Source organism: Rana temporaria, chromosome 3 (assembly GCF_905171775.1).
Source record: "Rana temporaria chromosome 3, aRanTem1.1, whole genome shotgun sequence".
NCBI classification, from domain to species: domain Eukaryota; kingdom Metazoa; phylum Chordata; class Amphibia; order Anura; family Ranidae; genus Rana; species Rana temporaria.
Genome location: NC_053491.1, coordinates 416,107,643 through 416,121,957, shown reverse-complemented (window position 1 = coordinate 416,121,957; position 14,315 = coordinate 416,107,643). Strand labels below are relative to the sequence as shown.

The 14,315-nt window shown below is 39.0% G+C and overlaps 1 protein-coding gene across 1 annotated transcript in view; it reads left to right on the top strand.

Moving 5' to 3' along the window:
• The window catches only part of LOC120933099 (zinc metalloproteinase-disintegrin-like VLAIP-B), an 89,808-nt gene extending 76,803 nt beyond the window's left edge, over positions 1-13,005 (top strand). The window contains exons 19-24 of the mRNA XM_040346098.1: positions 1,464-1,566; positions 3,124-3,214; positions 6,871-6,912; positions 7,347-7,379; positions 7,476-7,772; positions 11,551-13,005. Coding sequence (XP_040202032.1) covers positions 1,464-1,566; positions 3,124-3,214; positions 6,871-6,912; positions 7,347-7,379; positions 7,476-7,772; positions 11,551-11,577 — 593 coding nt within the window. The 3' untranslated portion in view covers positions 11,578-13,005. The remainder of the gene's footprint in view (positions 1-1,463; positions 1,567-3,123; positions 3,215-6,870; positions 6,913-7,346; positions 7,380-7,475; positions 7,773-11,550) is intronic.
• The last annotated feature ends 1,310 nt before the right edge of the window (positions 13,006-14,315 follow it).

Below are 14,315 nucleotides of genomic sequence, written 5' to 3'. Positions count from 1 at the left end.
TTTGCAAATGAAATTTCTCCACGTACGTTCCCTTGCAAAGTCTAACATCCCTTGTAAAGTGACCAGCTTATTTCCCTTTAGAAAATCACCCCCTTGGTTTTATGAGTTTGGAGAGGAGGAACTTGAGCGACCTGCACATGGCACTGACATCAACCCTATTGAACACCTTTGAGATGAAATGACATGCCAATTGCTATCCAGATATTCTTATCCAACGTTAGTACTTGAGCTCGTGAATGCTCTTTTGGCTAAATAGGCACAACTCGCCAAAGACAGACAAAGTATTGCGGGAAGCCTTTCCAGAAGAATGGAGGCTGCTAAAACTCCATATTAGTTCCTGTGGTTTTGGAAGGCGATGTTGACCAAGCTGATAAAAGTGTGATGTTCAGGTGTCCACAAACTTTTGATCTTATAGTGAGTCCTTTGATCCAATGGCTTCAATATTTTCTCAGCCATGAACCTGTAACAAATATGGAATGTTCTGACCTCCCCATCTGCTAATTTATGTCAGATCACTGACTCAAACTTATTAATCCCACATGACCATTACAAACAGGCAACTAGCATTTTTAAGGAAGAATAAAGACCACATACATTTTTTCCCTACTTTTTAAATTTACCTTTTTAAAGTAAACGAAAAATGTCATGGCCACCTTTGTAGGGGGGGGGGGGGGGGAGATCTCAAATGAGGAGGTGGGGTGGTGTGTACTTCACCAAGGTCTTGCAAAGTTTAAGAAGTCTATGTGTGAGGATTTTTTTTTTTACCAGGACTGAGTGTTGTGGCATTATATTTCACCTATGCTGCGACTTGGCAAAGCAGGAACAAAAATTGTTTTTGGACAGCCGCACTCTGAACAAGTTGTAGAATTTATTCAAAGCAGGACAGCACTACATGTCACAGCAACATAAAATAAAACCCGACCCCATGACGCGTTTCGCACTGAAACTAGTGCTTAGTCATAAGCTATGACTAAGCACTAGTTTCAGTGCGAAACGCGTCAGTGGTCGGGTTTTATTTTATGTTGCTGTGACTTGTAGTGCTGTCCTTCTTTCAATAAAGGCTACAACTTGTTCAGAGTGCGGCTGTCCAGAAACAATTTTGTTCCTGCTTTGCCAAGTGCATTGCCTGCACCTGAGTTGTCTGCAACGGAGGATATTCATCTGGGTTCCCACCTGGAGCGGCTTTTCCCTATGCTGCCACTTGCAGGTAACATTTGGTATGATAGCATGACTATTTCAAAGAATGGTGAATTATGAGTACTATTATTACTTTAGGATCAGTATTCAGCCCTCAACATCAACAAAACAGGGTCCTGCTATCGCTTCCAGAGGTGTGGGTAGTGGGGTATAAACATGGGCAAATTAATGAAGCCCATTTTTGGGTATACAATAAAATGTTACAGTAACTGCAGTGTAATACAGAATAACATTGTTTTTAATTTATTCTTTCTTTGTCTTTCCAGATATTGTACTCATCGTTGTTGTGGTCTTGATCGCCGCGGCTCTGATAGTTGGACTGGTGTTATTGTTGGTGTTCCGCAAGAAATTTAAGCAGTGTGGACAAAAGTACGAACAGCTGTAATGAAAACATAGAATAAAAGATAGTTCTAGTGGATGCTAAACCACAAATTTGGCCTGCGTAGGTGGGAAAACTGAGCTGGATAGGTTTCCTGGAGCAATATGAATCCCTCCTTTTTTATTTATTTTTTAAACATCCTTTAATCTGCCACCCCCTCTCCCAAAAAATATTGGTGGAAAGTGATCAGATATTCCTCATATAGTTAAATAATCTCTATATTGGCACATACGCTACATTACATTTTTGTGTGGTTAAAGATGAATTTTGGGCTAAAGAAAAATTGTCTAATCAAAAGAGCTTTATGTATTACTTAAAGTGGATGTAAACCCGAATTGTTTTTTTTTTTTCTTATGTCACAATGTACAGTATACGATTTCCTATCATCTGTGCCCAGTCTTGCCACACAGAGTTAATCCAGATCTGAGCAATCCTCTTTTATTGTTCAGTGAAATAAAACGGACTTACAGAGAAAAACCTTGGTCCGTTCCGCCCCCTTGCTCTGAGTGACAGGTTATTTACATATCTCATGCACTAGCCTGGAGACAGGCCTTATTTTTTAATTCCCACCCCCACTCCTTTTCTGAAGTCATGTGGTTGTTTTCTGGATTTTGACTAGATGTTAGAGATCGTAGCAGAATTTAGTGTTGTGTTTAGTGCATGTTGACAAGGGGAGTGTAGAGGAGGATGGGGAGTCTACTGACAACAGGACTCCACCAACAGAGCTCCAGACAACAGATCCACCCACAGAATCTGCAGTTTTTCAGTTCTTATAACAGACAGAGGGGAGACATTTGACAGGTAAGGATACATGCAGGAGGCTTGTATATCCTTATAGATCAGCACTATGGCAGTAGTTTAGAAAGGATGAGAGTGGGTTTACATCCACTTTAAATCTTGGGGGTCTATGTATAAAAAGAGTCACCAAGTGGATGTCTTAAGCATTCACATAGGAACAACAAATGGTTCCCTCATTACCTTAAAAAATTATTATCTTCTACGATCATCTGCTCCATCTAGCGCCAATGATGCTTTTTTTTTTTTTTTATTGAGGTATTTAGGAAAATATTGTATTATGGCACTAGATGGAGCTGATAATCAGAGGAGATGATCATATTCCAAAAAATTAGGGGATCCTTCTTGCGTGAATGCTAAAGACATGCACATGGAAATCTTTTTTTATACGTAGTCCCTCACGGTGTGCTTTGTTTATTTATTTCCAATCTGTTCATTAATCCAGCATGAAACAATTCCCGTACCGAGCTCTGCTATAGTAGGGATTATGTCACGGCTACATTTAGAAGGGAAAGGCATTTGGTTCACACGAAAAGTGGATTGATATCTTTGCTGGCTATTGAGGAGTAACTTTAAATGAAGGTCTTTTTTGCCCCTGAGTTTAGATTTAACTCTATCAGATGTGACCACATCCATAGCCAGCAGACTTGTTGCAGTCCCAGTGGGATGGTGCTATCACCAGAGTGTTTTTCCATGCTGTAAAGAATAAGAACTGTTGGATACGTTGTTGACAGTAGCTGTGTCTTTGACAGATCTACATCCGGAATATCAGGTGCTACAAATCCAGCATACATCGACCAAAAGGCACAGAAAAAGGCTCGCTCTAATCAATCCCCACCACAGGTAAGGCTTTATCAAGAATTATTTCTATTAACAGGTGACTAACATATGATGTAACTGCACACCTTGCAAAGGTACAGCCTTGTTGTCCAACTCAGGAGTGCAAAGGAAAGGATGACAACACAGTGGGGGTTATTTACGAAAGGAAAGTCTACTTGAAAGTGCAGTCGCTGTAAAGGGGAGATCTGAAATGAGGGGAAGGTCTGCTGTCTTTATCATCCAGGCCACAATCAGTATGGCGTTCTCATTGGATTGAATGGTGCTAGGGTGCATGGGCAATACAAATCCATACAGACTACCTAAAATGCTAGTTGCTTTACTGCCACATGATGATGCATTGGCTTCAATACATTTTGATTTAGAAACCTGCAGCAAACTAATTAAAGTGGGTCTTATATTACAAGCAAGGTGTGCTTATTTACTTATAGCCCCTTCTCCATGCCACACTGCAGTACAGTTAAAAAAAAATCTGTGGGGGGGGGGAGTTAATTAATTTACTCAACCACTTAAGCCCCGGACCTTTAGGCAGCTAAAGGACCCAGCCAGTTTTTGCGATTCGGCACTGCGTCGCTTTAACTGACAATTGCGCGGTCGTGCGACGTGGCTCCCAAACAAAATTGGTGTCCTTTTTTTCCCACAAATAGAGCTTTCTTTTGGTGGTATTTGATCACCTCTGCGGTTTTAATTTTTTGCGCTATAAACAAAAATAGAGCGACAATTTTGAAAAAAATTCAATATTTTTTACTTTTTTGCTATAATAAATATCCCCCAAAAATATATATAAAAAAAATAGTTTTCCTCAGTTTAGGCCGATACGTATTCTTCTACCTATTTTTGGTAAAAAAAAATCGCAATAAGCGTTTATCGACTGGTTTGCGCAAAATAGGGGATAGTTTTATTGCATTTTTATTATTTTTTTTTTTTTACTACTAATGGCGGCGATCAGCGTTTTTTTTCATGACTGCGACATTATGGCAGACACTTCGGACAATTTTGACACATTTTTGGGACCATTGTAATTTTCACAGCAAAAAATGCATTTAAAATGCTTTGTTTACTGTGAAAATGACAATTGCAGTTTCGGAGTTAACCACAAAGGGGCGCTGATGGGGTTATGTGTGACCTCATGTCTGTTTCTAACTGTAGGGGTGTGTGGCTGTAGGTGTGACATCATGGATTGTGATTCCCTATATAAGGGAACACACGATCGATCACAGCGCCACAGTGAAGAATGGGGAAGCTGTGTTTACACACAGCTCTCCCCGTTCTTCAGCTCCGGGGACCGATCGCGAGACTCCAGCGGCGATCGGGTCCGCGAGTCCAGCGGCCGTGGTCACGGAGCTTCGGACCAGGTTGCGTGCACGCACCCGCGACCCCACGGCTGGGCTTAAAGGGCAACGTACATATACGTTGATGTGCCGAGCCGTGCCATTCTGCCAACGTAAATCGGTGTGAAGGGGTCCTTAAGTGGGTAAGAAACTTACTAAACCTGCAGCTTATATGTGCTCCATCCACAATGTAGTCTGGTTCCCTCTGCTCCCTGTCAGCTGTCTTTCCTTGCCATTGCTGCTGCCACCCGCCTCACATAAGCCTCTCGATCTTGGCTACTGAGTAGGGACCTGACCAGGGTAGACAATGGGCAGCCGCAGCGGCAGGCACCTGGTACTTTAGCACAGCAGCCAGCAACATGCAGAGCTTGCGCGTAGTGCACATGCGCCCAATTTTTTTTTAAAAAGTCCCTTGACGGCTCCGCCTCCACCATCCCGACATCAGAGAGGGGACCAGGAAATAGGAGTATACAACATCATCCCCTAAGCTAGTAGGAGCGGATAAGCAGGGTGTAGGTGTAATTTAGAAAGCCCCCTTTTTTTTCTGCACTGTCTGCGAAGCTGTTCCCCCTGCTGAGCTGATGACGCCGGTTGCCGGGCCCAGAACAATAGGGCCGGTTGTACTGGCCTATCAGCGGCCCTGGGAGGCTGCGCAGTAAAAATCTCTGGGTTGGGCTTTAAGCTTATGTGTTTCTCTATCTCTGCTTCTACTGACTATAAGGCTACCTTCACACTTTCAGGTGCTTTAGCGCTAAAAATAGCACCTGAAAACCGCCTCATCTGCAGCCCCAGTGTGAAAGCCTGAGTGCTTCCACACTGGGGCGGTGCGCTTGCAGGACGAGAAAAAAAGTCCTGCAAGCGCATCATTTGGGCGATGCGCTTCTAAACTGCCTTGCCTATTGAAATCGATGGGCAGTGCTGGTGAAGCGCCTGCAAAGCGCCTCGGCAGGAATGCTTTGCATTCGCTTTTAACTCCCCAACGCCTTAGTGTGAAAGGGCCCTAAGCACAACCAAGTCGAAAAGTTAATGAGGCTCTGTTGTTATTAAATATTCACATGCATAATCAGATCTTTAGAAATGATCTAAAAGAATGCACTAAACATGGTTTTTGTTGCAAAAGTATATTTCTAATAGAAACTATACAAAAATAAAAAAATGTAAACAAAAATTACAGTAATAAAATTACTTTCTTAAAAATTATAAAAATATATTTTATAATATAATAAAAAATAATAGTAATAATACCAATAGATGCATTTTATTATAATTATAATATTATAATAAAATAATGCATAAAATAGAAACACATTTAAAATTAAACAAAATGTACAGAAAATTTTAACTTTATGAACCAATCTGGTACTATTTTTTTTTTTTTAAAGCTTAAAATAAAATCTTGTGATTCAAAAAGTTTCAAGTGGCGTCAAAGCTTTCTAAAAACCTGATGAAGCCAGTCAGTAAAGTGACAGCCAGCACTGCCATTATGATCTACAGTAGGTTTAACATCTCCAAAGAACTAAAGGGCTGCTTTAAAGAGTTTTAAAAAAAAAAGTGTTTGGAGCTGTCTTTGTAAAAGATGTCTGCACATACTATGTTATTGTAAATTGAAGTTTGTGTGTACAAGGCAAAAGACTGGCCATGCACTCTAATGCTGTGTACACACGATCGGTTCGTCTGATGAAAGCGGTCTGACGTTTTCATCAGAAGAACCGATCGTGTTTGGGCCCCATCAGTTTTTTTTCCCATCGGTGAAAAAACTTAGAAGCTGTTTTAAAATTATCTGATGGTTAAAAAAACGATAGAAAAAAACGATCGTCTGTGGGGAAATCCATTGGTTAAAAATCAACGCATGCTCAGAATCAAGTCGACGCATGCTCAGAAGCATTGAACTTAATTTTTCTCAGCACGTCGTCGTGTTTTACGTCACCGCGTTCTGACACGATCGGTTATTTAACTGATGGTGTGTAGGCAAGACTGATGAAAGTCAGCTTCATCGGATATCTGATGAAAAAATCCATCAGACCGTTTTCATGTGTACAGGGCATTAGATTTCACTTGTTTCTCTATTGATGTAGTCATTAACTCTAAAACAACATGGATGGAGGAATCTTCCCTGCCAGCTATTCTGACAGCCGACACAACTGTCAGAATACCTTAACACTGACTGTAGAAATGGATGTACTCACTGTTTGGCTGACAATTTTCAGCTGCAGGTCCTCAGGTACAGCTTTCTTTCCAACAAGGAGCACAGCGAGCAGCACAGTAGTGACATCACCACATTCTATTAGAATATCAACTTATGTTTTATTTTTTTTCTTATTTCCCTCACAGCCACAGAGCAAAGATGGATATTGGGCCCCACAGTATGCTGTGGTAAGTACACACCTACTTTACACCGATCAGTTAAAACTTTAGGCATGCAAGCAAAAATACCCCCCCCCCCCTTTCTCTCAGGAGACATGCATTACTCCCCTCAATACTTCGGGACATTTTACTACACTTCCCATTTCAGGGATTCAACAGGAAACAAGAGGAAATCTCCTCAAAGTAAGGAAAATAGACTTTTTAAGGCTCCCATTGTAACATGTACCTTTACTGGGAGATTTCTCTTCATGTCCTATTCTGGCAACAAACGTTTATACATTACTATTAGCTTTCCCCTCCATTTTCTTTGCTGGCAGTCATTAGGGTAGAACGTTTTTTTTTATTTAATTCATCACTCAGTACTTTTTAAAACTATATATTTTAAACAAACTTTATTATATGAAAATATATATATATAATAATCTATTTTCTTTTTTCAACAGACTACATCAGTAGAAATAGGTAAAAATTCCCCGGTAAGTCATACCAATAGCTTAAGACATTTTAGTAAAAAAGTCATTAAATTGTTTGAATTATAAATATGTGATATTAATGTGAGTGTCATATTTTAGGCACTACAGAGGCCAACCACAGCTCCACCACCTGTACCAGCCATGGCACCACCACCTGTCGCCAAACCAGCTACAGCTCCACCACCAGTACCTGCTGCCAAACCAGTACCAGCTACAGCTCCACCACCAGTACCTGCTGCCAAACCAGTACCAGCTACAGCTCCACCACCCGCACCTGCTGCCAAACCAGTACCAGCCCTGGTTCTACCACCTGTACCTGCCACCAAACCGGTACCAGCCACAGCTCCACCACCGGTACCTGCTGCCAAACCAGTTCTTCCCACTCCCCCAACAAAGGTACATTCAATTAAACTGCTGCATCCAGTTGTCTGCTACAATCTACACTATTTATAGTCGTCCTAAAAATGTTTGTTTTTTTAGAAAACCTTTCAGGACCCTTATTATTTAGAGTGAAACTTTTATAATAGAATGATGGAAAAGGAAAACTTTTAGGAAATAAAACAAGATACAGTAATTTGGTGTTTTACTGTTAAAAATTGCAACTAATGCACTTGGCAGATTTTCCTTTTTAATTATTAGAAAAAATGGTGTATATCGCGCTGACACACAAGAATATGTCCAACAGACAGCACAACACTTGAACAAGTGTAAACAAAAATAATGTAAAAAATAAATATCTGTGCAGCGCATACAAATTTGTACTGATACAAATTAATGTGTATAGAATCCACTATACATTGTGAAATGACCACAACAATAAAGAGAAATAATGAAAACAGTGGAAAGTGATATGAAGACCACACCAAAAATATAAGTCCATATGCTATCTTATATAGATTAATAAATTATGAATAGAACAGTCTGTGAATAGACAGTGAAAAAAGGCACTCCACATGCCGTCAGGGTTGAAATGGAAGCACAACAATGAATCCACCACCTGTTGTGTGAAGGCTTACCGGAGTGTAGGGACTCAAATGGGTGTATGCTCATTTGTCCCATATACTGGTGTAAACACCAGTATATAGGACCCCTATGTCTGTACTCAAGATTAGGATTGAAGATGGTCCAGTTATTTAGGTGATAACTCAGAGAAGCAGTCCTCAGAAGCAGCCAACATATCAGACCTTTAAGTCCTTTCATGTGTTCAAATTGAAACAACAGTAAGTCTTCCTGGTCAGCTCCTCCACCACCTAAGGCTTCAGCCTCAGGACCCTTATTATTTAAAGTGTAAACTGTTATAATAGAATCATGGAATAGGGAAACTTTTAGGAAGAAAAACAAGAAAAATACATTTAGATGTTTTAGGCCTTGTACACACGACCGGATCTGCCCGATGAAAACGGTCCGCGGACCGTTTTCATTGGACATGTCCGCTGGGATCATTTGGTCTATAGGCTGTACACACCATCAGACCAAATTTCCTGCGGACAGGATATGCGGTGACGTGGCCACGTCGATGACGTGCGCGACCCTGGAAGGTCAATGCTTCCACGCATGCGTCAAATCACTTCGACGCATGCAAGGGCTTTCGGCCGAGCGGACATGTCCGGTGAGTCGTACAGACGACCGAACATGTCCGACGGACAGGCTTCCAGCGGACATGTTTTTTAGCATGCTAAGAAACATTTGTCCGCTGGAAACCTGTCCGCTAGGCCGTACAGACGACCAAACATGTCCGCGGAAACTGGTCCGCAGACAAGTTTCAGCAGACATGTTCGGTCGTGTGTACGAAGCCTTACTGTTACAAATTGTTACTAATGCTCTTGTATAATGCACTTGGCAGATTTTTTAATGATTAAATAAACATCATAAAATAGTAATTACAATGATGGACCCACCACAACCATTGTTTTAAATGTATCAAGGAGATTACTACAGCAATGTAATCCATTTTATATCATGTTTTCTGTATGCTCACATACAGGTGATAGTCCTAATGACAACCCAGTATGAGCCATTTAAGTGTGTAGATCAGTGGTTGTCAACAGGAAGCTTAGGGGGCCTCAAATGCACCCTTAACCATTATGTTTAGTATATGTAATGCTAGAGAGCACTTTCAGACTGCAGACATACTAGAGGAAATGATGTTCAGATACTGCAGACAGGTTTGGTTAAAGGCTGGAGACATGCTGCAGAAGACAGCAAGAGATTGGGAACATGTTACACACGGCTACTGGAGACTACTGCTATTACCCCTTTACAAATTAATGCTTCCAATCCCACTACTGACTGCTAGAGTCCAAGGGCTGCACAATAAATATCAAAGGGCTGCATGTGGCCTTCAAGCCACAGGTTGGGCACCATGTGTGTAAGTACACTCATTCAGTCCTACAAATAAAGTCAAGTGCTGAAATCATACCAGGGCCAAGGACAAAAAAATGTTTCAACACTATGACCAAGCAGCTGTGGGATTCTGGGTTTAGTTTCCACTAGGGCCACTATCTGTAAAAAAATTGTATGGATTTCTTTCGAGTGATTAGAAGCCCAAAAATATACCTGTAGGTAATTTATTCCCACTTAAATTGATCCTAGGGCATATACATGACTAATAGGAGTATTATGTTCTGGAGCAGAAACTGATTGGAATGTACTATTGTATAATATACTTGTGTTAGGTAAATTAACTAAATCTTAAAGTTACATGGTACAGTCTTTCATAGTAAAAAACATTCTATATATATATATATATATATATATATATATATATATATATATATATATATATATATATATATATATATATATATATATATATATATATATATATATATATATATATATATATATATATATATATATATATATATATATATATATATATATATATATATATATATAAAAAATTAATTTTTTTTACCTGTAATTTGTTGTTGGGTTAATTTCAGTTCTAAAGTTTTTATCACAATTATTACCTGCACAACTTAATTGTACATAGGTAAATGTTCTTTATTCGTACTCATTCATCATTCATACATCTAACCTAACTTTATCTATCCCAAAACTAAATCTCAACATATTCCTTAACTTCAACTTTGCGCCTAAACTTTTATCTCAAACTAACAATGAACTTCATATAAATGCCTAACCCTGACTATAAACCTAGCCACATCACCAGTCCACATTAACCTAACCCTAAAGTGGACCTGTCCTTTACCTATGAAAGGTAAAACATTCACTATACTTAAAGCAGACTTTCAGTCTTCCCTTCAACTTTAGTTAAAGGGGTTGTAAAGGAAAACAATTTTTTTTAATAATAAGCATCCTTTACCTGCAGACATTCCTCTTTTCACTTCCTCATTGTTCGTTTTTGCTCAGAAGTTGCTCTATTTCTTCTCTGTTCTGTTCACTTCCTGCTTGTCTGATTTTACTGACCACCGTGATGGGAGGGTTTACTGCGGTGGTCAGTAACGTGCTCACCCCCTCCTGGGAACTACATCTGTGTGGCAGGACGCTCTCTACGTGTTAGAGACTTCAAGGAGGTGTGAATTACTGGGCGTGCCGCAATTCATACTGGGAAATGTAGTTCTTACATGAACGAGCGATGAAAACCAGGAAGTGAATGAGAGAACAGAAACTAGAATGCCGGAGGTGATATAGATGAAGGAATTTAATATTTTTTTCTTCGTTTTTTAACAGAATCATTACACTATTCTGTCTGTCTACCTTGCAGACATTAATTTTAGGCAGAAAATGTTTTTCCTTTACAACTCCTTTAACTTTAGTTCTACTTGAGCCTGGGTTCACACTATTGCGAAAACAGACATCACATGTTATTTGCACCCGCACTGCTGTGTCAATCACATGCAATGTCTCTGCAATGTGAGTTCAGCCATACAGATGTATTGCTGAACTCGCATTGGATTTGTATAAAAAAGGTGCAGGGACTACTTTTTTACCCGCACTGGAATTGGTTTGCATAGCTGTTTTTTGGCCAATTTGGCACACCACAATGCATGGTGCATTGTGGTGCTCAGAAGGACAGGTGTGTTACATTAAACTTTAAGTATGTTAAGTACCATTCAGGTACATATCGTGCGTGTTGAATAAATGCGCATCACTGCGCCTGTAACTTGCACACATGAATATAAAATTCTTAATTATTTTTTCTTTACAGGCACTGAAGCCCCCGGTAAAAAAATAACAAGGACAATAAAGGAGCTTATTTGAAATGCTCTTTAATGTTTATGACTTGAATAGCCCTGTGTGGACGGACAGCCAAACTACAAGTCAAGGAAAAGCTCAAGTGCAGTACACATTTCTGAGGGTTGCATTAATGGACTCTGTAAAAACGTTTTTTTTTTCCCTGGCAATTTTTTTTTCATATATCGAAGCATATTTTTTTACTGTTTTTAAAAACAAACAAAAAAGCTTTTTAATATAGGATCAAACATGTTTATTTACACTGTGCAAAAAAAAAATCTATGTTTATGAGTCATGTGATTGAGGTTAAATACAAAAAGTGTACATACTGCTTTTAACGAATGTATGAAAGGTTATATATATATTTTTTTTTTACAGGGATAGGCTCTTTAAATTGACCCTGCCGCCAGACCATTCATTTCAAAAACAATTATCCTGTAAAGATTATCCTATGCATTTAATGTATTTTATGCATGTTATGTACCTGTAAAAGCCTCCCTTGGATAGACATCCAAAAGCCTGTAGACTACAGCTTGATGCCACCATCTTGGATGTGATGTCAGCAGCCCTAGCAGACTCAGAACGGTCTTGGGAGTCTCCTTAAAGTGGCAATAAATACTCTCCTGCTGCTTACACCACTCCATTGAAGAGAAATCCCTGGCTGAAGTTTATTTGAAAAATAAAACTTCCAGCATTGTTGGTCTTCTGCCCCCCTTCCATGTTCAGTGGATCTTCCTGCTGACCCCAATGTCCTACAGGACACAGCACTGACTTTGGGTAGGCAGGAGAAATTACCAAGTGCTAAGTTTTCTTTTCAATGGGGCAAAATTGAGTTACTAGGACAGCAGGAGAGGCAAGTATTTGCTTTTCCTTTCTGGGACAGTATTTGTTGTCATGTTAAATTAGACAACATGCTCTACTTAAACGGTCTATGGAAAAGGGGACTATGTCCCACAACTGAAAATGTAATTTTATATAAGAGAGCTAGCTGCTCATAAGCAATCACAGGTGTGCGTATAAAGATGTAGCCACCTCTATTATGTCTTTTACCCAAAACCAATTCATAAAAACAATGCTTTTTATTTGAAGGGCCCTTTACATTAAAAATAAGCCCCTACGTCTTCTTTTACAGACTGTTTAACATGAGTTGCTTTTTTATTTCATTTGTAAATACTGTCAGTAGCTGGCTTCACGGAGGACAAATATGTCTTGCGATGAATTATGTTATTCCAGGGTTTATGTTCTACAGCCTGTTACATTCCTTCAAATTGTGGTGCAATAGGCACTACTGTCTTCAGAACTTTTTGATAAGAATTTATTGTTACGGGATCCTAGGTCTCTGTAGTAAGAGGCCACAATTTTTACTTTGTTTATTGAAATGTTTATATTTATGCGTCACTTGTAAATAATAAAACTATATTTAAATATCTGTCACAAAATACTTTAGAATCAATGGGCTTTGGCCCGAGATTGAGAGGATGGGTAAGAGCTTTATATAATAGACCGACAGCGAGAGTCAAAGTTAATGGGTGTTTATCAGAGCTATTCGAAATGAAAAACGGCACCCGACAGGGATGTCCTTTATCACCCATGTTATTCACGTTAGCATTAGAACCCCTCCTAAGAACAATAAGACAAAATTCGGATATCGCGGGGTTAATATCTGGGGGGGAGGAACATAAGATTGCTGCCTATGCAGATGACATATTATTTTATGTTATGAACCCCAGGACCACGCTACCTAAACTGATGGAAACAATGAACGAGTATGGTAAATTATCTAATTTCAAAATTAACCCCGCGAAATCCGAAATTTTGAGTATTAACATTCAAAAAAAAGATAGAAGTGCCTTACAAGAAGATTTTAAGTTTGCTTGGAAAGAGGAATTAACATACCTGGGAATTAAGCTAGCAATCTCTATAGAGAGTTTATATAAAATTAATTTTATGACGTTATTAAATGAGGTTAAAACAGAGTTAAATAGAATTGCTCCGGGGCAATTGTCCTGGACTGGAAGAATAAACATATATAAAATGACAATCTTGCCAAAGATACTTTACAAATTACAGATGCTTCCGATACCAATTCCCCAAACCTATTTTAAAAAATTACAATCACTCCTTGTAAGATTTATTTGGAGGGGGAAAAAACCACGGGTTAAAATGAATATACTGATTAAAGATAAATCACAGGGAGGGTTAGGGGTACCGGACATTAAAAAATATCACCAAGCAATTGTAATAACACGCCTCATGGAATGGGCTAGAAATAATACAGAAAAAAGGTGGGTACATTTAGAAATCACGACGAGTAAATTACCACTGGGAAAACTAATCTGGGTACCGGCACAGTATAGAGGAATCAATTTAGAAACGCACTATATCACGAGATATGCTTTAACTATATGGGATCAAATTCACAAAAAAAATAAATGGGAATATAACTCACCCTTACTCCCTTTAACGGATACAAAGTATTTCTTACCAGGAGAAAAAAATAGGTTTGGAAAATGGATATTACAAGAAAATATAAAATTAAAAGATGTTATGAGGTCTAACAGGCTTTTAACACTTCAGGAACTAAAAAATAAACAGGATATGATCCTTATTAATGAATGGCGCTATATACAACTAAAACATTTTTTTGATAGTCTTCCCCAACCAGTCAGAGCAGAAACAAATTTACTCCCTCTCGAAAATTTATGTGAAGAAAAAACTGAGAAGGGCATCATTTCTAAA